Here is a 25,637-nt window from a genome sequence, read left to right as displayed (position 1 = left end):
CGCACAGGTGTGAAACCATGAGTAATAAGAAGGGGCTTTCTATGTTTATTGGTATCTCTTGAAGAATTTTAGGAAAGATTATTTAATTACCAGTAATGACATTTCTCAAGATCACTTTTCCATGCCTAATTTCATTTACTTGATGGTAGTTCTGAAGATTATACTAAACATTCCCGTACATGCAATCTGAAAAGTTATTCTCTTTTACTCTCACAGCACCTGCCCCTTAATTCTCTATCTTCTAGATAAACTCCTCCTCGGTTTCCTTTTGCAGTTTTCTCATCTCCTTTTATTTCACAGGGACGCTGCACCGAGAGGGGAGGGTAGGATTGCTGCGCCGGCTCTCCGTTGTTGTGGGGCGGGGCAGCGCCCTGAGGGGGCGGGGTCCGCTCGCAGCCGACGCCGCGCATGCTCGTCCCGCCGGCCGGCACCGCCCGCTTCCGGTGCCCGCCATGTTTCTTTCCAAAAGTGCTCAGCCAGACCCAGCAGAGGAAGCTTCCCGCCTGCGCCCGCCCGCTGGTATCTCCCGCCCCGCCGCCGCCGCCGTCGCTCGCCAAAGCCCAGGCGCCCTCCAACAGCGACCGCCTGCGGCTTCCTCCCGCCGGCTCCAGGGGCCTCCCTCGCCAGGGACCGGCGCCCTCTTCCTCACGCAGGCCTGTGCTCCTCGCAGCGGCAGCTCACGGTAAGCGGCCACCCCCAGGGGGCGGGCGGCATCGGGTACGGGAGGGATCGGGCCGAGAAGGTGTCCGCTGCGGGAGGCTGCAGGCTGGGGCGCCTCGCTGCGTGGTCTTCGGCCGGGGGCGCAGTCCAGCCCTCCGTCTGCAGGTGCGCCCCGAGAGCCGGCAGCGGGCGGCGGTGAGCGGGGTCTGCAGTGGGCCGCCGCGTGGACGGGCTGTCTCCATGTTGGGGCGTGGCGTCTCCAGCTGCGGGAGGCGCGTGAGTCTGTGCGCGAGGCGGACCTCCGAGGCTGCCGTTGGCAGGTGGCGCAGCCAGAGGCGAGGGCGAGGCGGCGGGATGCGGTGTCTGCAGTGGGCCGCAGCGTGGACAGGCTGCGCTCCATCGTGGGCCGTGGCGTCTGCAGCTGCGGGAGGCGCGGGTGTCTGTGCGGAGCGGATCTCTGAGGTTGGCGGCGGTTGGCGGTGTCGGTTCCGGGGTGCAGGGGCGGCAACGTCGTAAGGGTACGGAGTCCGCCCGCAACCGACGCCCAGCCCCTGCCAGCGAAAGCCAAGGGCCTCCGACGCAGCTTCCCCCCACCAAAGCGCAGCCACCAGCCCAGAGGCCGACTCCCGCCTGTCCCCGCCAACCGGTGCCTTCCGCTGACAGCCGCCCCGGATGCCTGCCGCCACCACCGCCGTCCAATGCCTTCTTCCCGCTGACGCTGACCTTCGCTGCCTTTACTTAAGTTCACTGACGCCGAGCGCTCTCCGCTGCCGGACCCCCTTAGACCCCTGCCGCCGCCACCTTGCCAGGGTTCCCTCGTTCTCACGCAGGCCTCGCCAACTTGCAGCAGCCTCAGCTCATAGTAGGTAGCCGCCGACCCGTTGGCTTTTTGTTCAGGGAGTTTGGGGGTGTTGCATGGGCCCTGGGAGGAAAGTGGAAAGCTGTGCGTGGGCGTTGGAAAGCCATGGGCAGCGCAGGCACTACCCAACCAGGAAGGTGACCAGGTCTTATCCAGGAGCTCCCCAGGCCCGCCAGCTGCTCTGACTGCAATGTAACGGTTTGGGTGTCCCGTCTCTGGGTACGCGGGCATGGTCGCTGCGAGGGTGCATCCGCAGGGGCTTGGGGGCCTTCTGTGCTTCCCAAACGGGTCAGCGCGCAGGAGTTCAGGGGGTGTGTCAAGGTCCCTGCGGCTGCTTGGCGGTGGCCTGGCCCCCTGGTGAGTGCGTCGCCGTGGTGTCGGGTTCCCTCGATGTGTCGTAGCTCTTGCACGTGTGGTGGTGTGTGTGTGAGAACACTGTGCGGCCTGGGACAGTGTGTGTCTCTGGGTGCCTGTGCACTAGGAGAACTTGAGGAAGGCAGCCGGCTCACCACAACCGCCTAACAGAGAAGTCAGGTGGGGAGACTTTGGGGCAGGCTGCTGGGGAGATTGAGTTCAGCAGGGAGGCCCCTGGAGCATAAATAGTCACAGGTGAGAGCATCCTTCCCACCCCCTTCCACTAGGCAGGTTGCCTGCAAATCAGGGCTTCCCCTGTGACCCACCCTCCCTGCCTCTGAAAAGAAGCTATCTGCTAGTGGACTGTCCCTTCTTAGTGGAGAAGCCCAGTGGGTCAGGTTCACCCTCTTAATTTTTGTTTTCCGTACAAGGTCTCCACAGGGAACAACTTCATCTCTCTGAACTCATGAAAGTTCTACTTGACCCTTTTCTGCAAACATCTGCTGCTCTCTAGCTCCAGGGTCACACGAGGTGGGTAGGTAACTCCTTTTAGCATCCTCAGCAAGCCACCATTCAGTGTCCTTCCCAGGGTTCATCCCATAGCATTACAGAGAGCACAGCTGTTCTCTGAGAAACCTCCATCCTGCTTTCCATGGTGGCTGCACCAACTTGCAGTTTCCTCCCAGAGCTGCAGGTAGTATTAACAATACTACTAATTTTTATTTTAACGTTAATATCGACCATTTTAATTCTTGCATTCCATAAGCATGAGATGCTTTCCATTAACTTGTGTCACCTTCAGTTTCTTGCCTCAGTATCTTAGCATATTCAGAGTACAGGTCTTTCACCTCCTTGGTTAAACATCCTCTAGATCTCTTACTGCTTTTGCTACAACTGCAACTGGGATTGTTTTCTTACATTCTCTTTCTGCAAATTTGTTTTTTTTTTTTTTTTGTAGATAATTATTTTTTTTTGAAGGGTAGTTGACACACAGTATTACATTAGTTTCAGGGGCACAACACAGTGATTCAACATTTATATACATGATAATTCTAGGTACCAGGTATCACCATACCAAGTTGTTACAATATTTTGACTATATTCCTTATTCTATACATTACATCCCGGTTACTTATTTATTTTACAATTGGAAGTGTGTACTTTTTTTTTTTTTTGTGAGGGCATCTCTCATATTTATTGATCAAATGGTTGTTTACAACAATAAAATTCTGTATAGGGGAGTCAATGCTCAATGCACAATCATTAATCCACCCCAAGCCTAATTTTCGTCAGTCTCCAATCTTCTGAGGCATAACAAACAAGTTCTTGCATGGAGAACAAATTCTTACATAATGAATAAGTTACATGGTGAACAGTACAAGGGCAGTCATCACAGTAACTTTCGGTTTTGCTAATGCATTATGAACTATAAACAGTTCAAATATGAATACTCATTTGCTTTTTATACTTGATTTATATGTGGATACCACATTTCTCTATTATTATTTTTAATAAAATGCTGAAGTGGTAGGTAGCTACAAGATAAAGGTAGAAAACATAGTTTAGTGTTGGATATGGCTTTTCTTTTTCAAATTTCTTTTAGGGGTTATACAGATTTTTTCTGGGGAGGATATATGTATCCATGAAGTAGATAGTTTTGCTTCTACAGTTCATAAACATCACTATGTATTATCAGATCCAGATCCCATAAGTCTTTGGGAAGTTCCAAATATAAGCTATAAATAAAAGCCTCACTCTTAAAATCTTCTGGTAAGGAAACCCATAGATCAGTTTCTTCTCCATGTTCCTGGAGACTAATCCAGACTACCGCTTTCACAAATCTATGTCGAGTTTACCTTTCCTTAGAGTCCTTTATGAGTTCTAGGGAAACTGGAAGTTCCGTGGCCGGGGTCCTCACCTGGCCCTGGTCTGCTTGCCCACTGTGCCCGGGCAGTGGGGCAGTGCTCGCAGGCATAGGCTTGCACACGTGTGGGCAATGGGCTATCACTGACTCTCTAAAGAGCTCTGCCCAGGGCTCCGGGGCTGCCGTGGCAAAGAGTTGGGAGGCAGAGGCGGAGACGGAGACCGGGAGACGGGCTTGCTGCATGCAGACTGCCCAGGAGGCAGATGTGATGCCAGCACTCACCACCACGTTGAGAATAAAGCTCCAAAACGTTCCCCTGTCATTTTTCATTGTCACCGAGTCCACAGTGAACATGCCTGGGGCTGAAAACCTCACGCAAGACAGTGTAATTTCATGCTTCTACTTTGAATTATTCTCTATTCTCTTCTTGTGGATTTAATTAGTCTTTGAAGTCTTCTTCTAAGTTTCTTTTCCTTTGCCCCCTAGTTTCTGCCCATTCCTTCAGGACTTGGGATCCATCCACGGAGCTGGCCACGTTCTTTTCTTTCACTTCTAATAGCACTTCCTCCTCTATTTCCTTTGTTCACTTACTAGAGCTTTCCCCTGGGGTAAGTCTTATCCACTTAGGTCCTCTTCTCAGTAGAAGCTCGTAGGTACCTTCTCCAGCAACTGCCTTCTTTCTTTTCCTTTCCTTTTTTTCCCACCACCAGTGGAAATCCATCTCCTTTATTTCCCCCATTTCTCCCTAAAGCTCTACTAACCCCCTTTCCCTTCCGGCTCCAGGTAGCTTCCTTGAATCCATTAGAACAGATGTTACCAGCTCACCTTTCAGTTTGCACCCTTGAAGCCAGCCCAGCTGGCCAGGCTACATGTTTTTGTGACTTGTTCTGGGCAGTCCGTCTCTCTTTCCTCCAGCAAAGACAGCATACCAGGCAGTTACAGTTCTATTCGGTTTTATTTTCCCTGCCTGAGTGTTTGATTTCACATTACACTCAAATGATTTCTTGAGCTTCATCTTTTGCAGGTCTTTAACCTATACAAAAAGTGTAGGAAAACACATCAGGCTTAAACAGTTCAATTTCACTCTTCCTGATCTAAACCCCATAATGGTCAACCATTATTGGCCCTACCAAGAGGGTCACGACCTCATCACATCTCATTAACTAAATTGTAATGTATTTAAGAGCAAGGTCTTTAGATTTGACCTGCCCAGTGGAATCACCAAGAAGTTTCTGTAGTATCCTGATCCGTTTTTCCTGATAAAGTCTCTAAAATAAATTTATCTGGTGATCTGAACTTACTTTTCACACTTACTCATTTCTAGGAAGGTCTGCAAATCTGTACTTTGGGTGCACCCATAATGCATTGAAAATCGCATCCTCTATCACAGGTCTCAGACCACAGGGTACTTCAGAAGGTACTGCATGATTGCTGTTACCAGTCTGGACAGCATAAGAGAACCTCTTACTATGTCCAGTTCCTTATGTTATTTGGATGAAAGCTGAGACTTAGACATACATGGTTATATGCCATACATACATCTATCTAGTGTATAGTGTTATACAAATAGTTCTATTCCACCATTTCTGATTCAGAATTTTCCTAAATTTGGGAACTTCATCGTTTTCAGTCTTCAGACCCGTGGATTGGGACTCCTTTGTTTACATGGATGGCTGGTTTTCTGGACAGCAGGCCTGGTGACTGCCTGATCGGTAAAGTAGGAGACTTCAGCATCTGAGACCCTACCGGGTCTTCTATGTGATTGCCTCAGTGAATGTTGGTAAGCGCCCTCAGAGCACTGTGGGCGGGTGCTTAGGCTCTGATCGTAAGACGCCGCTGTTAGAGAGCAAAGATTCCTGGAGGTTCTTATCAGATAATTTATTGGGGAGGGCCCCGCTCATGCCGCTGCCCTTGGAGTCCTGAACATGGATTCCCATTCTGGCTCTTCTGCTTGATAGCTGAATGATCGATAGCCTTTGCGCCGTGGTGTCCTCATCTGTAAACATGAGTATAATGGTACCTCCTTCATTAGACTGTTCTCATAACTCAGTGAGGGCTTGGAAGGGTGTCATCATTACAAATGTCTATGTAAATGGTAGTAATTTATGCCTCTTTGTATTCCTTCCTCTTGCCTTAACCTCCTTGGTGGAGGGTGGTGGGCATGCCTGGCACCCAGCACATACAATAGACAGTGATAAAGAATGATTATGAAAATAAAGGACTGAGAGAAGTCTGCCCCGAGGTAGAGAGGGCAGCTGGGACACAAGGATGAGAACTGTGTGTAGAGAAGTGGAGGAGTGTACAGGTCAAGTGAGGGAGCTGCCTCCACCTTCTTGTGGAGCGTGGGGTGCCAGCAGTAGGTTTATTGCAGAAGGTAGAGAGGGAATAGGTTATACAGCTTTTTGATTGCAGTGCTTCGTTTTGGAGGGGCTGGGACAATATTAAGACAATGACGAGTGTTAGGTGCCAAAAGAGTAGACATGTGATTGTGGCAGGCATTGGCAAGACTCACTGAAGGCAAACTGGCCCCAGTCACCTCCTCTGCTAAGGGCGACCCTAGTTTTCTCCTCCGGTTTTGCCCATACTCACTCTAGTCGCCTCACTTGGGGATGGGGGTCAGTCTGAATGCCAAGTGATGGGTTAAACTGGTGAGCCAAAGGGACGTGGATGTCAGCCGGGGAGCTGGGTCACACTCCGGGGCTCTGCAGTGGCGTCCCCATCGTAGCCCCTCGCCCTCTGCGGTCTGCACGGAGCGCTGGCCATCAGAGGCATGCACTCGAAGGCGCTGGGGTTGCCTCTGAGCCCTGTAACCTCGGGTATGTTCCCAACCTCTCTCTGAGTCTCAGCTCCCTACTATTATGTACCATTACTGGTGATGTCACTTACACAACATTATGTCTAATGTTGCTGTTTATTTTTTTGTGTGATGCTTAAGTAATGACCAAAGTACTTGGTCACATTTAAAGGTTCACACAAATCGTTCCTGTAATATTTTATGAGGAACTTTATTTTAAAGTTCAACCATATTTTATGTAACAGGTAAGGAAAGTATAGTGTAAAGAGGTTAAATGAGTGTTAAGGTAATTAGGGGCAGAGGGAGGAACAGAACCCAAGGCTTCTGTTTCCAGGAAGGGCGTCGAGGGAGTGCAGAGGACTGTGTGAGCATCTCTGGACAGGTGAGCAGGTTCTGAAAGCAGAGGACAGCAACGCTGGCCGTCAGGGGTTCTTTGTGTGTGTCAGGCGTCGGGAGAGGAGAGAACACTGAATGAAGACCTTTGTAAGTGAGTTGCCGCCTGGCCCTATTCCCAGAATGCCCGCCTAACTGAAACTGCCCACAAGCTGTCCATCCATAAATCTCTAGGTACATTTAATAAAGGAGTTTGCGTGGATGATAGGGAAATGAAGGCAGGAGGAGGTGAGGTTCTCACCAGTGAGGTGGGACTCCTGGGGAGGGAGTCTGGGGAGCTGGGTGAGGGGAACCGCAGCAGGAGGCGGGCGCGGGGCTCCAGCCTTAGTGCCCCTGGGGCCAGCAGGAGCCGCCCTCTGTGTTCAGGGTACAGATTCCTCCAGGTCAGCCACCATCTTTAGCATGTTTTAAACACAAGGCACCTCTTTTCAGGGCTTCGGGATGGCTGATTCCTACATCCTTTAGTAACGTTTTCCCTGGAAAGTGATGGACTGAGACAGGGACACTCGGGAAAGAGGGAGAGGAGCTGGTGAAATCCCTCACAGTTTGGCGTGTTTTGTGGACATACAGAAGTTTAGTGCCTCTGCAGCTTCTAGCACTTCTCCCCGCTCCCCCCCTTCCTCCCGCCTGCATTGCCTGTGGGCATTTTAGGGCTTGTAGTCAGCCAGCCCCTGCCCCTCCCTCCTGCCCACCTAGGGTTCCCCAGCTCAGCCTCAGGATGTCTGTGACTTCCTCAGGGGAGCACAGGTCATTCTGACATCTGAGCAGATTGTTCTGATTCCTGCCTTCTCCTTGAGTTCCAAAGGGCGCAGCGCCGTGCTGACTGGAGCTGGCCTGCTCCATCATAGGGGAGCTGAACTGTGAGTTTTCAGGATTTTTGTGAGCCAGTGGATATCACACTGACAACTTGAAATTGTCCAAGGTGGGTGTTCTATGGGAACTGGCAAATGTTACAAAGCAGAGCCTTTTTTTCTAGATAGTAAACTCTTGCCAGCATAGTGTTAGCTAAGGAGAAATCAGGGTTCAGTGTAGTCCTTTGGAGTGGCTTCTACTCGAGTCCCCAGAGGCCCCCAGAGCTTCCTGAGAAGGTCCACTGACCTAAAACCCTAATTCACAGTATCCACCTGCTTTGGGGGTTGGGTACCGTGGGGGAGAGCGGCCGAGGGAACCAGTACTGAGCACGGCTCTGGGCTGGGCCCGGCCTGCGTCTGCTCTTGGCCACCAGTGCCCTGGCGTGACTGGAGGGAACTGCTCTGGAGCAGAGTGGCCACGTTCTGTCAAGGGATGGCGGGGACAGGCCTGGGGCTCCAAGCCTTCTAGGAAGTCCTGTGCCAAGGCTCTTCCCTTCCTTATCTTTGGATGGCAATCACACGAGACCCAGATGTCAGACTGTTGCTAATTTTCTAACAAAGGCATCTGCTGTTTGGCAGGTACCCACGTATCTGACTGCGTGACTTTGAACCCACCTTGACCTTCTTGGTATCATCTGGAGGCCCTTGTACATGGGCTCTGCTTTTTTCTTACAAAAAAAACCTTTCTCTCCTTATCCTCCTTCTCCAACTAACTAAAACAAGTTACAAGAAAACAAAAATGAAGAAACCAAACAACATCAACAAAACCCAAATCAAACCCCCCTTTTAAAGAAAAAAACCCCAAACATTCTCACCAGTCACCCCAGGGGAAGCTGACTTTCTGTCTTCCATAAAATGATAGAAACATGCTCTTGAGAAAGCACTTAACACATGAACATGTATCCTCCCAAAGCTTCATCTGCACGAAAATAGACACTTCCTCTGCCTCCATTTCTGGTTTTCCTGCCCAGAAGTCATTGTCATTTGGTGACATCAGAACTCAGGGTTGCTTTAAGGATGGCTGCTGGTGAGGGCAGCAGGGTGTGCCAGTACCGAAATGTCCCAGGAGCAGGGCAGGCTGGGAGCTGAGCTGGGATGTGGGAAGGCAGGACAAATGGCAAAGGGCTTGCTCTCCGAGTTCACCAGGTTGAGTTCCTATGCTTGCATTTCTGTTAGGGTCCAGACAGGGCAGTCACCCTGCTCCAGGTCATCCCATGAGTGGGTGTAGAAACGGGACAGAGATGGAGTATGTCCCGTCCAGAGCTGTGGCAGGTGGCAGGGCTTGGACCAGACTGCTCTGCTTGCAGTAGAGGCACTTGGTACTCAGGGAATGGGGACAGCTGAAACATGGCCTTGCAGGGGAAAGAGTACAACATGAGAATTAAATATGTGGATTCCCTGCTACCCTGTCAGTCGTGTGTTAGGAGGGGCTTGGACTAGATCAGGGATTGACAAACAGTGGCTAAATCCAGCCTGCTGCCCGTTTTTGTACAGCAGGTTAAATAAGAGTGGTGTTTACATTTTTAAAGGATTGAAAAAGAAATTTTAGAAAATGACATCTTCCTGACATGTGAAAATTTTATGAAATTCAAATGTTGGTGTCCATAAAGCTTTATCAGAATACAGCTGATTCCATTCTTTCACACGTTGTCTGTGGCTGCTCTTGGGCTCCATGGCTGAGTTGAATGGTCGTGACAGAGACCACACGTGGTCTGCAAAGTCAAAAGTATTTTCTCTCTGGTCCTTTACAGAAAGTTTGCCAGTCCCTGGATGGAGTGGCTCTGGAAAGTCCTCGTAGCTTTCACATTCTAGATAGATTATGGCACTCGCCTCTGGGGTCTTCCCACCTCCCCTTTCAGCATCAGTTCTCCTTGTGAATTTGCTGTCTGTTCCTGCCTCTAGCTCTTGAGGATGGATCAGGCCAGAGGGGTGGGGAGCTTATAGCCCTGTGCTCTCATGGAAGGTGCCTCAGTAGGGGGACCGGAAGAATGGAGGAAGGTGACTCGACCTGGAACAGAAAACTGTTTCTCAGTCATTATAATCACATTTGGATTCACCAAGACTTGAGCCAGCATACTGTAGTTGCCTTCAGGTCCTGAGAAGCTCAGGCTTATGGCAGAATTTCTAGGAGGCTCAAGACAAGGAGCAGCCTCCGTGAAGGGTCCTGAACAGAGGAGACTCTCAGGAGGAGAAAGGCCATTTCCTCCTGAGGTCACTCTTCTGCTCTTTGCCTCCGTGTGTTGGAGCAGATCAGGAGACCCAAGTGTGGGAAGGTCTGTTCCCGCAGCCTGGAGAAGGGCCTGGGCAGGGAGAGGGGTCCTGCTGGCCAACTCCTCCCAGCCCCAGGGCACCAGGGCCCAACTTGGACCCCAGCCTTCCTCTGTGATTGCCCCTGTCCCTTACCCATTGACTGTTTACTGCTGGACAAGCAGCTTCATCTGGGGCTGTTTCTGTAACCATGAAAGCTAAGCAGCTGTGAAAATGATTTCAGCCACAGCTTGTGGGCAGCTGGTACCATGCTACTGTCAGCATCCACGGTCCATGGAAAATAAAAAGGAGCTTTTGAGAACCTATGGCATGTAGGATACAGGGCTAGAGGGGAGGCGCAAGTGTGTGTCAAGGGCACCAGGCTCTGTCTCCACCCCAAAAGCAGTGGCCAGTCCCAAGCGTGCAGATTTTAGAGCTGTTTGGACCAGTTTCCTACTCAGCCGGGAATCTCCTGTCCACCTCACCTTTTAAGCAATGTGGAGTCTTAGTACTTCCCCCTCAAAAAGAGCTCCTCTCTCTGTGATGACCGCTGTCATATTCCCCTCAACTCCCCCAGCCCCTCAGAACATGCCTGGGCTTCTCCAGGCTGAATATGTCAATCCCATTATTTCTAGACCCTCCATTCTCTGCCTTTGGGGGAATACCTTCCAAGAGGTATCTTGATGTAGTAGGAGGAACACAAAGTTTGCCAGGGGTTTGAATCCTGGCTCTTTAGCTGTGTGACTTTGGAGAAATTACTTCTACTCTCTGAGTCTCAGTTTCCTCAGCTATAAAAGGAATATAATTACTTTATAGCATAATTGTGATGATTAAATGAGATAAATGTGTGTTATATGTCTGGCACAAAGTTAGTCCTCAAAAATATTATTTAATCCCGCCCCTGCAACCAATTGCTTTCCTTTCATGTAGCTTCCAGGAGTTACACGATATTCCAGAAATGGCCTGAACAATGCAGAGTACAGTGGGACCATTCATTGCATCCTTACTTAGGACAGCAGTCGTCTTCTCATGCAGCTCCATGTGACCTTACCTTGTGTTGTTCTTTGGGGCATTCACACTATTGGCAGAGCAATACTGGGTTGGGAGTCAAGACATCTGGTTCTTTTCCGGTTCTTTCACTCATTTTCCCAATAAGTGTTTATTTAACTCCCACTGTGTACCATGCACTGGGGGCACACCCCAGGGTGGGCACAGGTGCTGTACACTCAGTTGTGTAATAATGTGCCAGGGAGGGACAGAAACAATAAATAAAGACAAAACAAACAAATCAAGTTGGATAAGGGATTGAAGGAGTTCTGATGCTAGCGGTGTAGGCTTGATAGAGCAAAGAGATGGATTCAGCTCTGCTGTTTCCAAGCAGCGCTCAGAAAAGCCCCAGGAATTTGGGAAGGTGCCTGAGTGGTCTTCAGAAGGTGTTTTTGAGGGATGAGTTGTGGGGGGTTGACTTGTCTTTGCTGTCCTCCTACATAGAGCAGTACCTTTTAAATATTTCTTTACTTGGCCTCTGTGTGAAATTCTGATTGCTGAAATTGTTGAAAATGTTCTGTTTAAGAGAAGCCGGGGATCCTCTATACTGGGTGGTCGCTGGGCTTTCTTCTACCTCAAGGACTGAGGACTACTAGAATATTTTCATATGAACTGTTGCTAAACTAGGTCTCCTCATTGTTCTAGTGCATAGTGCTACTATGAATGTAGCATTTGTATTTATTATCATGCATTTTTATCTTCTTAGTTTTGGTCTATTGATCTAGTAGTTCGAGGTAATTTTGCAACATTAGTTCTCATACCCTACATATTAGTGATGCTCCGCAGCTTTGGCTTTTCTGCAAATCTGTTTTTTATCTTTTATATCTTCATCTAGGATGTTTATAAAAATGTTTGTTATGATGGGGCCCAAGGCAGAAAACTTTAGTTCTGTAATGGAGACTACCAGTTTGATCTAGCCATGGTCAATAGCCTTTGAATATTTGTATGTTCAAATGGCTATAGACCCATCTAAGTACCATAGCACCCAGCCAATATTTTCTTCTTATCTCCATGCCATCTCATTTTCCATACTTATTTAATTGTCTGTCAAGGTCTAGGATCGATGCTGGGGAAATAAGATGATGAGACACCAGGAATTCACAGCGAGTAGGCAAGATGGAAATACAATCCAATTACCCTAGCAGTGGTGAGAGCTAAAGGTCAGTGTGAAGTAGGACGCTGGGAGGAAGTCCTCAGCTCTGCCTGCCAATGTCAGGGAGATTTTCTCAGTCAAGAAGACATCAGGGATGTTTATTCAAAAAGGGACCATAAAGAATGTCCAGAGTCATATGAAATCTAGGTGAGTGGCACTGATGGCATCCTTCTGATGCAGGTAATTAATACGTGTTTCTTAAATTTAGTTTTAAAAAAGGGGAGGAGGCATTGACCAGGTCAGGGAGCAGATGAAATCAAGGTTGGAGAGGATGGAGGTGTTCGCTGAGGACCTGGGGTGCTGGGCTCGGAAGGAGCAGGGAGCTTGGAGAGGAGAGACAACTGGTGGCAGGAAGGTGTGACCGGGCCTGCTGTTCAACTGGAGAGTGGGACAGGCAGAGCGAGGCAACAGTGCTTTGCTTGTGTCGGGGTCCTCGGGGGCTGATGGGGGTGTTACCAGGATTGCAAGGAAGAATATAGGTTTGAGTTCATTGTCGGAACTGCAAGAAACTTGGTGGAATATATTTCCCCCACAATCTTTTCCCTTCCAGTTTTGACACTGATTTAGGAGAGGATGACTTCTAAGTATGTGCTATGAGTAGCAGGAGACAGTGATGATTTCCATTCACCCCAAGGTCGGCTTGCACCATGAGGTGCCCTCCTTACTTTGACCTGGCTGGATCCTTTCTAAACATTTAGGTTCACTTTCGAAGTAGAAGCATGTATTTGCCTGTCACACAGTTCTGTTGGGGTGACTGGGTCACTGCAGTTTGCCAGGGACTTTCCCAGTTTCAGCCTCCTGTGCACCCCTGTAGTTCCAGGCAAACCAGGACTGTTCTTCATCCTAGGTGTGCATGAGGTGCTGGGAGTGCTGGGTGTATGCACACAGCATTCTAAGCAGCCTTAGGTAGGAAATGCAATTGCTGGAACAAAGTGTAGTTCTTAAGTCTTATCTGCCGAGCCTGAGAGAGGTGCGTGGGGCCTGGAGGCAGCAGGGAGGGGCCCAGGGAAGCTTTGTGTGGTGTTGTCCCGTGGAGGTCACCTCAGAGCAGAAAGTACATGGCAGAGGAGGGGAACCGCCGGCAACGTTCTGTGCATGGGTTGCAGTCAGTCTGGCCAGATCTCAGCAGGGCTGAGCCAAGCCTCCCTGACTTTACTGTCCTGAGCGCTTAATTAATTAATAGAGAAATCCAAGAAGACACAGCTTCTCCTTCGCAGAAGCTCCGGGGGCACTGCCCTTCCCCAGGGTGCCTCTTGTCCCTGCGGGACGCTGACTGCTGCAGGAAGCAGGGGAACTAAACAGCCAGAGTCATGGCCCCTGGGGACAAGGCTGGGCCAATAAAACCTTACCGCTGCGGCTATCCTAGAGTGGTGGGCAAAGGGCATGTGGGGGGTGTTCACTTCTGCCTCCCCTGCACACATGCTCACTCAGTGGGGCGGGAAGCAGGACGGTTGGATTCCGCCTCTCTTCCCTTCCTGTATGAAGCATAAGAAAGTCTCTGGCAAATCTAAGCCTCAGTTTATTGCTCAGGCCAAATCTAGCAGTCCCCTCACGCCTCTCCCCCAAGAAAGGTTAAATAGTTCCCACAGGGTACAAGAAAGGGTTATTGAAAACTGCAGGGTTTTTCTTCCTTAACTTCAGCACTTCTGGTAAATCTCTGATCCAGCATCTAGTGGTTAACCACTGATACAGGAAATGACATTTAACGTTTTTATCACTCATCCAGAAATGGAAGAACAAGGCAAGTCTGTGTTTAGGGAAGATGGATGGTTGCCCACCATCTTCATCTTAAAGGCACACCAACTCTTTTCTGATGGCTTCCGGATTCGGGGGCTCATTCTCCGCCCCGCGCCTGCCAGCCTCACTGTCAGCAGTGGAGCAGGAGGGGCGGAACACTCAGGGCCTTCCTGTGCAGAATGGGAATCCAAATGTAGTCAGCTCTTGAGGTGATTCTCAGCAGCAGTGGGTTCCCCTTTGCCAGGAGCCGTTGCCTGTGAGGGCAGGCGGGCTGGAAATGAGTGTGGATGCCCTGGATCCCTGCATGTGGGCGACACGAACCACAGCAACAGCCTGGGGGCCACCGAGTCCGCATGAGACTTTGGACAGAGCCCCTGCCTGTTGCTAGGCAGGGAACTGTCGACAGAGGGTCATTAACCCGCTCTGAGACGATCAGCAAAGCAGTACTGTTGAGCACCGCAAACAACAGGGAGAGAAATTAAATTCAGCTTCACTTGCAGTTTCCCCCGGTCACTGGGTTCTTCTCCGTTTCTTGTTGCCCTTTAGGATGAGGGCTTTTCAGTGTAGCTGCCAAGTGGATTCCTCATAAGCACAATAGTCTGCGCTCATATCGTCGAGTGGTAAATAGTCTGGATTCATTTTGACATGCTCATGGTCCAGAGCTGCTGAGTGCTACAGCCAGCCAGGTATGAACCTAGGTCTGCGTGTTGCCAAAGCCGTCCTGCCCTCTAACATCTGGTAGTAAGTACAGCCTTGGGCCCCACCTCCTCACCTAGCCTCTGTCACACCCGTTGGCCTGATGTTTCTCACCATGGCACCCAGCAGAGTGGATGGGCCCGATCAGTCAGTGCCTTGTGGACATAGATGTCTGTCTCCCCTTGCTAACGAGGGCCCCAGATTCTCTGATAGAATTCCGCAGGCCCCTTCCTTCTCTTAATGGGGAGTCGCATGAGCCCGTTTTAATGAGAAGAGTCCCTCAGGTGCAAAATCATCCTCTGCAGTCTTCCTGCAACAGATTCCTCCCTGTAAATGCATCTCCATAAACACGAGGAAGTAGGGTGGGAGAGTGGGGGGACCCCTGCTCTAGAAGGCAGTAAGTTTAGGACCTAGGTCTCTGCCTTCCACTATGAAGCTGATGGTGTTTGGCAAGTCACCTACTGATTTCTGTTCCGCATTGTTCTAGAGTGGGTTGAGGAGAGGGCCCCTCACAGACTTTTGGAGCCTCCGTTTATTCACCTGTGTACTTGCTCTGAAGAGATAATGAGACCTCAAGAGATCTGAAAAGTAAATTTGTCCTTCCAAATTTGCTCTCCTGTCTCTGTAGGGAAATACGTTGCTGTTTGACATTAAAGCCTTCCTACTAAGACTTGTGTATGGGTGTTTCACCCCCAGTGGCTGTACCCACAACTCCAGCTGTGTGATTTTGTATCAGAATGAACTGTATAGATAGATGGATTTCCACCTGTGCTCACTTAGGGGCAGACATGGGCCCTCCCCATGGCAAGGTTCTTCTCTAAGATCCGTCTCTTCTTCACCCTGCCCGCTGTGCGGAGCTTTCACCTTGCAGACTATTGCGTTCACTTCTTGTGGCGGTGACGACAGCGATATGTACACAGACCTGGTTCACTTCAGTTCTTTATTGTTGCTCGGAAGGTCGGGAGAAGGTGAGTGAGAAGAAGCAACAGCCGGAGAGAGCGAGTGAGAGGAAGAATGAGAGGAGAGAGACTCTCCTTCTCTTTCCTGCTTATGCCTAGGAAGCTGGCCTATGGTGATCAAGATCATGCGTGACCTTTAAGCTGATTGGTAGCATGCCTTCTGCATGAGTTGAGCACGAGCGCGGAAGCATGGGGCAAGCCTATAGGAGCAACTTCCTTATGCTAATGCCACCAAACCAGGAAGGGTGGCGCCCAGGAAGCGAGCGCCATCTTAGGGCGTTGGTCAGCTACAGTGGAAGGGCGGTGTTCAGCCATAGTGGGACTCAGCCTCGGCCATAGGCCGGCCCCTACAGCAGACCAAAGTGGAGAGATCAAAACTTGAACAGGTAACAAAAACTGGGTGGTATTTCCAGCGCAGGGCACTGGGCAGCCAAGACTAATCCTGTATGTTCTCTGAGCTCAGTGAATTATGGTCTTCTCAGTGTTGCCCATTTCTGGTCACATCCTAGAATTATTTGGGAGAATACAAAACACTCATGTCCAGACCCACCTCAAGAGGTTCTTGTTTAATTAACATTTGTATTTTTTTTAAGGTCCCTAGGTGATTCTGATGTGCAGAGTAGAGAACCACTGGTCTAGATGGAGATGCAGATAAGCTAAACAAAGACCAAAAACTACAACACATTATTATGTGCTGACTGGGGCAAATACAAGTTGTTATGGGAGCTCATAGCTGGAGCCACTTATCTATCCTAGAAAGAGTTGGGGAGGTTTTTGTGAGGTAGGAGAAATCACAGCTGAGATTTTAAGAGTAGGAATTAACCAAGTTAATCAGGACTGAGAGGTCTGGGGGTGAGTAGAGGTGCGAGTAAGAGGATTGCAGGGAAAAGCAGGAAGCATTCTCTCTGAGTCCAGGAGTGAGAAAGAGCAGGGTGCTCACGGGGGACTGCAAGTAGTTCAGCAGAGCTGGAAAATGCCCAGTGGGAAGCCCTTGACAAAGCCAGAGATGTGACCACTGGCCCGTTCATCAGGGGTATTGAGGGCAATTATATTAGGAACTTTGGACTTTGTCCTGAGGGTGAAAGGGAGTTAATGAAGCGGAGAGACATTGATCAGTTTTGCGGAATGAGAACCAGATAGGAAGAGAGCCAGACAGAGTAGGGAGGAAGTTAGACCATGCCTCAGTGGAGGCTTCCTGAGCTACATCAGTGGTTTCGGGGATAGCAAGAGGTAGGTGGATTTGAGACATATCAGAACACAGAATCAATTTGATTTGGAGAGTAAAGAGAGACAAAGTCAAGAATAGTTTCCAGATTTTTGTCACAGGCAAAGAGGTGGATGGTGGTGGTGTCCTCTGTGCTGGCAATGCAAATGAGTAGGGTGGCCTGCTGACTGCGCACACCAAGTCCTAGAAGCTAGCCAGGACTGGGTGGGCCTCTGCAGGGGCTACTCAAGACCGCACAGGTGGCTCAGAGCTCCTGGGAGCATGAGAGGAGAGTGTGTATCTTAGTGAAATGAGGGCATTTATTGCATTCTTTGCAGCTTGCAGGTCTGTTCAGATCCTGGCGTACCCTCTCCTTTTCACCCCTCCCCACCCGTGCCACGCTCAAGATGCTTCTTTCCCCAACTAGACCAACCCCAGATACTGATGGAATCGCAAAGGCAAACAATAATTAATGTTCATTTTTTGTGACCTATTAACCTAATCTCCATTTTACTACTTTAAGTAAAACTGTCTAACTCTCATCTACCCACACATTAAATCTTTTAATGACACACACCTGGAAATATCCTTTACCTTCTGCTGACAGTTCAGGTCCCTATAGGCTCTCTATAGACTCTATGGCTTCCCTGCCCCAGAGCCTCGTCCCCTGTAAAGACTCCCACTCATTTCCTAGCCTACATAGTTATGTGTCTCCACTCCCTACAGCCCATTGAAGCCAAGTTCAAAGATCACTGTTCTCTTGTTTGTGGGCTCCTAGTCAGCTCAGGCTGCTATAATAAATATAACAAATTACCATAGACTGGGCGGCTTACCCAATGAACATTATCTCCCATGGTTCTGGATGCTAGAAGTCCAAGATCAGGGTGCCAGCATGGTCGGGTTCTGAGGACCCTCTTCCAAACTGCCAGCTTCTCACTGTGCCCTTACATGGCAGGAAGAGCGTGAGGGAGCTCTCTGGAGTTTAGTTTATAAGGGCGCTAATCCCTTTCGTAAAGGCTCCACCCTGTAACCCAGTCACCTCCCATAGGCCCCCAGGTCCTGATTCCATCACAGTGGGGGTTAGGACTTCAACATAAGTCTTTGGGGTGGCACAGCGTTCTGTCCTCTGCGTGGGCCGTCCTTCATTGTATGGAGGCTATTCCCTCCCTCCTGGTACCACTCCTTCTGATTCTTTGTCTTCTCATCTCCCTCCCTGTGCCTCTGCCATCCACTTTTCTTGCCTTCTGGAGGCTTCTATGCTGCCTTACCTGCCTTCTTGTTATTCTCAAAACATATTAAAAAGTTCTGCAAAGATGTCAAAGTCAGATCCTATGACTTTAATCATGATTATTATGGTTGCTTAGTGTTAAATATGTCAGCATAAGAGAAAATGCTTTGTAAATGGTAAGTCACCACATATATGTTAGGTATTGATACCAGTGAGAGGCTTCGGATGGTCTCTGCTTACTTAAAGAATTAGGTATAAATTATACTTAGACACAGAGGTTGAAAGTAAGATGATTTTCTTAAGCTCTCCTGGAATTCAGCATCTGCTGAGCTGATCAGTCATAATTCAGAATCTAAACTGAGAGGAAACACTGGAAGTTTATGGTTTGCCCACCTATATTCTTGTCATTAATAAAAAATTTTGTCCCGCAGACATGAAAATTTTTGTGCCTTTTCTTTTTAACTGTTGCCCCCTGTACTTGGAATTCTTTAACCCCACACACATACATTGAGTATCTCATATTCAGTCATTCATTCATTTATTTGCTCACCCTATGTTTATTGAGTCCTACTGCATGACAGACAGTATGCCAAGTACTAGAGACCAGCGGTGGGCAAAAATAGATGGGATTCATGCCCTCATGAACTTACATCTGAAGGTTGAGTGTGGGGAAAAACACAGTGAAATAGTCATGCCAATAACTAAAATGCTAGTTGTGCCGTAAAGTCCCCAGTGCTATGAGAACATAGAGTTGGGGGAGTTCACCTAGGCTGGGGGTAGGGTGCAGGAAGACTTCCCTGAGTAAGTGGTGCTTCTGCTCAGATCTGAAGGATAAGGAGGGGTTAATTAGGTGAGGCAGTGGGTGGGGAACAACAGGTTTTAGGCAGAGTTAAATACATGGCATTTGAAGGCAGAAGGAAGTAGGAAGCACTGCAGAAGTGGATGGGGCTGCCACACTGTGTGGGCTTTGCAGGTGATTTAAGGATTTTGTTTTTGTTTTTAATCTTAGTGAAAGTCCTCTGAAATATTTTAATCAAAATGGTGTTAGGTTTGCATAAAGGTAAATAAAAAATCATGGGTCCATCCTGTATCTCCAAGAGATCTTAGTTTCTGCAAAGGTTCAAATTCACGCACAAGTATGAAACTGTGTTCATTACTTCGGTAGAACTATGTACACAGTGCGAGGGAAGCATAAGGAAGCAAGATATTTTTCAGGGCAAGCAGTGGTCAGGGAAAGCTCCAAAAATGAGGTAAAGTTTGATCTGGCTGTTGAAAAATAGCAGGTAATAAGAAGTCATAGGAAGTGTGGGAATGGGTGAAGAAGCCAGGAGCAGCAGCACATTTTGGGAAGGGGTAATTGCGTGTCCAGTTACATAGGCGTGAGAGAGCATATGGCAGGTTTCATAGTACCGAGTCACTTGGTGAGGCTGGAGCCGGGGTGCTCTGCTGGTCATTAGGTTTGCTTAGGAATACCCCATCTCTGTTTGCCTCTGGGCACGTGGCAGCTTTGCTCTTCCCACCAGGCTTGAGGATGTGGCCAGTGAAAGTAAGTGGAGGGGATGTCTGTTAACTTCCAGGTGGAAGATTTAAAAGCTGATGCCTGGTTTTTTGCTACTTCCTGTTTTCTTTTGGCTACTTGCAATGTTCCGGAGGGTGGTTGCTTTGTCCGCTTGCGTTCTGGAATGAGGCCAGTGGTGATGGAGGCAGAGCCACCAGCTGACCTGCAAAGGACATGGGGATAAGCAAGACATAACCCTCTGTTGTATGCCCCTGGGATTTGGGGTTGTTGGCTACTGCAGTGTAACTTAATTTACTCTAACTGATACAGGGGGCTTTCCAGAACCATGAAGGGTTTGAGATTTTATATCACATGTAAGCTAACAGCTAGCCTGCCAGAGTTACCTAGGGGCTGGCAGAAGACACGAGATCCCCAAGTGAGAGAATAAGGATTTTATTCTTCACCACAAGCAAGAATCTTGAGCTGCTTTCTTGCGGTGATTTCCCTTGTCCCCCAAGTCCCTCTGTGGCAGTGCAGAGAGGGCCAGTGGGCTCGTGTCACAGCGGAGGACCCTGGAGCTTAGGAACCCTCATCGTCCATGGGGTTACAAGCCAAGCTGAGCAACTTTTGTCTGAGGGAGATATTATCTTTATTTTTTATTTATTTATTTTTTTGTAGATAATTATTTTTTATTGAAGGGTAGTTGACACACAGTATTTCATTACATTAGTTTCAGGTGTACAACATAGTGATTCAACATTTATATACATGACAATTCTAGGTACCAGCTATCACCATACCAAGCTGTAACAATATCTTGACTATATTCATTACATCCCGGTTACTTATTATTTTAACATTGGAAGTGTATACTTTTTTTTTTGTGAGGGCATCTCTCATATTTATTGATCAAATGGTTGTTAACAACAATAAAATTCTGTATAGGGGAGTCAATGCTCAATGCACAATCATTAATCCACCCCAAGCCTAATTTTCGTCAGTCTCCAATCTTCTGAGGCATAACAAACAAGTTCTTACATGGCGAACAAATTCTTACATAGTGAATAAGTTCTTACATGGTGAACAGTACAGGGGCAGCCATCACAGAAACCTTCGGTTTTGCTCATGCATTATGAACTATAAACAGTCAGTTCAAATATGAATACTCATTTGATTTTTATACTTGATTTATATGTGGATACCACATTTCTCTCTTTATTATTATTATTTTTAATAAAATGCTTATTCTTATTATTTTTAATAAAATCCATGTATGCAGAAGATTTCTCTCAGAACAGGGGGCGTGAGGTTCTAAGCCTCACCTCTGTTGATCCCCAATTTCTCACCTGATGACCCCCCTGCGACTGTGCCTGTCTTAGGTTGTTCCTCCCTTGAGGAATCTTACCCGTCTCTGGCTAACCAGTCATCTTCCGGGGCCATACAGGGAAATGTGAAGTTGGTAAGTGAGAGAGAAGCCTTATTGTTTGAAATGGTTAGCTTTTTATTTCCTTGCGTATTTATGCCCTGTAGCTTCTATGCCCAGCATTTGTCTTGAGGTATCTTTACCACTTGGAAGAATTATGATACTCAGTAAATTTGATATGAGGCATGAATTCTATTTAAGGGTTGTAATTAGGAAGGAAGAAGAAAAGCTATAGAAGTAGCAGGCGGAAGAAAACCTGGGAAGATTGATTATTTCTTTGACACATCTTCTTGTAGAGTAACCTCAGCATGTATAGGTTTTAAGCTACTACTTAAATTGTGCACACACATTAACATAATAGGAGTATAGTTACATAACCAAAGCATACGTGTGATTACCAGCCATCTCCAGTGAAACCAAGAAAACCAGTTCAGCACCTTAGGCATTTGTGAAAACTTATCTATGATATGGTGGATATTGTCCAACTGAACTTGAACAGTCTGAGAGAAATCAGACAAATTAAAACAACCCATTCCTGGGGAATGTTCACATCCCTTATGTTCTTTTAAGAGTAAATAGTCTGTAGTTGTAAGATTTTGGAGCGCTACAATTTGCACTTCTCCGAATTCTTGATTGAGTTCCAACAGTATAGATCCAGCCAAATTTGTTGTTTTACTGTATTCACAGGCCAGCTTAGATATCTCCTTCATTCCCATGGCAAGTCCACGAACTGGTGGGATGAGTGCATCTACAGTTGTAGCAGTGCATGGATCTTTGTTGGGGTTTTTTGAAGATCATCTTCTGGCATGAGTCTTCCAGAGAGTGCTGATGTTGGAAGTTCTTTTTCATATCGTATCTTAGTTCATTTTCAGGGTAGCCCAATTAGGCTTTGATCCTCTGTATAAACACAAACAGACCCTTTGCCTACACTTTTATATGCCCTTTATACTCTTGTGTAGAACTCATTGGAGGTTACCACACAGAACTGCCCTTTTTTTTTTTCTTGGTATCACTAATCTACACTTACATGACAAATATTATGTTTAGTAGGCTCTCCCCTATACCAGGTCCCCCCTATAAACCCCTTTACAGTCACTGTCCATCAGCATAGGAAAATGTTGTACAATCCCTACTTGCCTTCTCTGTGTTGTACAGCCCTCACTTTTCTCCTACCCCCACATGCATGCTAATCTTAATACCCCCTTACTTCACCCCCCCTTATCCCTCCCTACCCACCCATCCTCCCCAGTCCCTTTCACTTTGGTACCTGTTAGTCCATTCTTGATTTCTGTGATTCTGCTGCTGTTTTGTTCCTTCATTTTTTCCTTTGTTCTTATATTCCACAGATAAGTGAAATCATTTGGTATTTCTCTTTCTCCGCTTGGCTTGTTTCACTGAGCATAATACCCTCCAGTTCCATCCATGTTGCTGCAAATGGTTGGATTTGCCCTTTTCTTATGGCTGAGTAGTATTCCATTGTGTATATGTACCACATCTTCTTTATCCATTCATCTATCCATGGACCTTTAGGTTGCTTCCAATTCTTGGCTATTGTAAATAGTGCTGCGATAAACATAGGTGTGAACTGATCTTTCTCATACTTGATTGCTGCATTCTTAGGGTAAATTCCTAGGAGTGCAATTCCTGGGTCAAATGGTAGGTCTGTTTTGAGCATTTTGATGGACCTCCATACTGCTTTCCACAATGGTTGAACTAACTTACATTCCCACCAGCAGTGTAGGAGGGTTCCCCTTTCTCCACAGCCTCGGAAACATTTGTTGTTCTCTGTCTTTTGGAAGGCAGCCATCCTTACTGGTGTGAGGTGGTACCTCATTGCAGTTTCAATTTACATTTCTCTGATAATTAGCGATATGGAGCATCTTTTCATGTGTCTGTTGGCCATCTGTATTTCTTTTTTGGAGAACTGTCTGTCCAGTTCCTCTTCCCATTTTTTAATTGGGTTATTTGTTTTTTGTTTGTTGAGGCGTGTGAGCTCTTTATATATTCTGGACGTCAAGCCTTTATCGGATGTGTCATTTTCAAATATATTCTCCCATACTGTAGGGTTACTTTTTGTTCTATTGATGCTGTCTTTTGCTGAACAGAAGCTTTTCAGCTTAATATTGTTGGCAGCCGCACCCAGAAAGTGGCGCCCAACGTGGGGCAGCTAGAAAGTCCCGTACAGCCCAGCTGGAAAAAACCCCACGTCATAAAACCACATGTAATCACACCCTAACAAATGTACCAATCAGACTCTACTAAATTGCCATGCTAATTAGGCTTGCATGGCAGCACCAATCAGCTCGGAGCATGAGAGCTATATAAGCAAGCCCTTTCTTCCTCTCTGGGTCCTGCCCGACACATTTGTTTCACAAAGAGCTGAAGATTAAAGCTTTCTGCAGAAGAATCCTGCTGTTGTTGCGTGCTGTTCTTGCCGGCGAGGACGGGGCGCGCGACAAGTGGTGCCGAAACCCGGGATCCAGAACCTCACCGGCACAGGGAGGACCCTTCAGACATCTGGAGAGGATTCAGAACTGCAGGACTGAAGAAAAACCCGGAGTGGTAAGTTCCGAGAGACGCGCTTTTAAGGGTGGGGGCTGATGGTTCTCTGTAGATAAAGAGACACCATGGGAAACGCGCCGTCATTAGTCACAGCGCTGCAAACAGCGCTCAAAGAGCGAAATTTGAAGGTCTCCAGCAAAGTCTTAGGATCTTTTGTAAAGGAGATAGACCGTGTCGCTCCCTGGTTTATCTGTTCAGGGTCCCTCTCCATCCCGAGTTGGGACAAGTTAGGGAAAAATCTTGATAGAGAGGAAGAAGAGGGACACTTGAGAGGAGGCACTAGACCATTATGGAAACTGATTAGAGCTTGCCTACAAGATGAAAAATGTGAAAAGGTGATAAAGGCAGGACAGAGAGCTTTGACAGAGATCCAAGAAAGCATGTCAGAAACGGAACGGGAGACACAGCTAGCTCTCGGCCGAAAGAGGACCGCTAAAGTGAAAGTTAAAAAACCCCAGAGTGAGGGGGAAAGTCCGCCCAGGGCAAAAGTGAAAGAGCCCCGAGGAGCAGGTGACGACCGCCTCGGAGAAAGTAGCAAATATCCATGGGAAGAGTTGAGAGAGCTTCAACTCTCCGACAGGGAGCCAGAGGAGGAGCTCATATCCTCGGAAGAGGAGGAAGAGACCAGGACCGCGAAATGCAGAAGTGAGAGAACTAGCAAGGCTGAAAGGCAGACCAAAGAGAAAATGAAAGCATGGTGCTCTCCGCCGCCCACTGCTCCGCCACCTTATGTGAGCGGTACACATACTTTCTGTCACCCAGATACCATACAAGCAATTAAACAAATGTTCCCTATATTTGAGGACAACGGGGTACGCTCCCACCAGCCCCTGAGCCATAAACAAGTTAAAGATTTAGCAGAATCCGTTCGGGCTTACGGAGTCAGTGCTAACTACACCTTAGAACAAATTGAGAGGTTAACAGAGACAGCTATGACGCCCACAGATTGGCAGTATGTAGCTAAAGCATGCCTTACTAGTATGGGACAATATATAGAGTGGAAAGCATTGTGGCATGATATCAGCATGACCCAGGCACGTGCAAACGCTGCCGAAGGGCAACCCGTGTGGTCATATGATATGTTGACAGGCCAGGGACAGTGGGTGGCCAACCAGACTGCCTTCCCCGCACAGGTGTACGCACAAATAAACGCGTGCTCTGCTAAGGCATGGAAAGCCCTCACTAACAAAGGGGAAGTATCAGGCAATTTGACAAAGATTATCCAAGGGCCGAGTGAGCCATTTTCAGATTTCGTCGCTCGCATGCTGGAGGCCGCGGGTAGAGTATTTGGAGACCAAGAGCAGGCTATGCCCCTAGTAGAGCAATTAGTATTCGAACAGTGCACCAAAGAGTGTAGGCAGGCAATAACACCCTGGAAGCAGAAGGGAATGCATGCTTGGCTAAAAGCCTGCAGAGAAATAGGGGGACCACTCACCAATGCGGGCCTAGCCGCGGCTATATTACAAAGAAACAAACAAGCCAGAATTACTAATAAAAACATTAAATGTTTTCAATGTGGGAAATTAGGACATATAAAGAGAGAATGTAGAAAAGCCCAGCTTTAGAGCACACAACCCAAAAGACCCCTGGATTGTGCCCTAAGTGCAAAAAAGGCAGACATTGGGCCAATGAATGCCGATCTGTTAAAGACATAGAAGGGAAACCCTTAGAGCTGCCAAAAAACGCCCAGAGGGGCCCCCGCCATCAGGGCCCGCAAATATATGGGGCAACCAGCACACAAGTGTCATTCGGGAGCAACAAAGCCCCCCAAGGAGAGCCACTCCAGGTTCCACGGGATTGGACATCTGTGCCACCACCAGAATAGTGTTAACTCCACAGATGGGAGTTCAACCTATCCCCTCAGACTTTAAAGGCCCTTTACCACCAAACACAGTTGGATTACTCTTGGGGCGCTCTTCTGCTACTTTAAAAGGCCTTGTAGTCCACCCTGGAGTTATAGACCAAGACTACGTAGGACAGGTAAAAATTATGTGTTCAGCCCCCAGAGGAATTTACCCTATATCCCCAGGAGACCGCATAGCCCAACTCCTAGTATTGCCCAGTCTCCATGCCAATTACCCAGCCGCCACCACTGAGAGAGGAGAAGG

General features: G+C 48.0%; 1 protein-coding gene across 7 annotated transcripts in view; it reads left to right on the top strand.

The window, feature by feature from the left end:
• LOC130680517 (uncharacterized) overlaps window positions 1-25,637 on the top strand; it is a 634,026-nt gene that overhangs the window by 430,818 nt on the left and 177,571 nt on the right. Inside the window, exons 1-3 of one of the 7 annotated variants that reach the window (XM_057491207.1) lie at window positions 309-682; window positions 1,445-1,522; window positions 23,345-23,529. In XM_057491207.1, coding sequence (XP_057347190.1) covers window positions 409-682; window positions 1,445-1,522; window positions 23,345-23,529 — 537 coding nt within the window. In that variant the 5' untranslated portion in view covers window positions 309-408. Of the gene's footprint in view, window positions 1-120; window positions 683-1,444; window positions 1,523-2,304; window positions 2,409-22,385; window positions 23,530-25,637 lie in introns of those variants that run through there. The other 6 variants (XM_057491205.1, XM_057491208.1, XM_057491209.1 and 3 more) reach the window with 6 other exon arrangements.

This window comes from Manis pentadactyla, chromosome 14 (genome assembly GCF_030020395.1).
Source record: "Manis pentadactyla isolate mManPen7 chromosome 14, mManPen7.hap1, whole genome shotgun sequence".
NCBI classification, from domain to species: domain Eukaryota; kingdom Metazoa; phylum Chordata; class Mammalia; order Pholidota; family Manidae; genus Manis; species Manis pentadactyla.
Note: the sequence above shows the minus strand (reverse complement) of the source record. Positions and strands in the feature narration are given on the sequence as shown.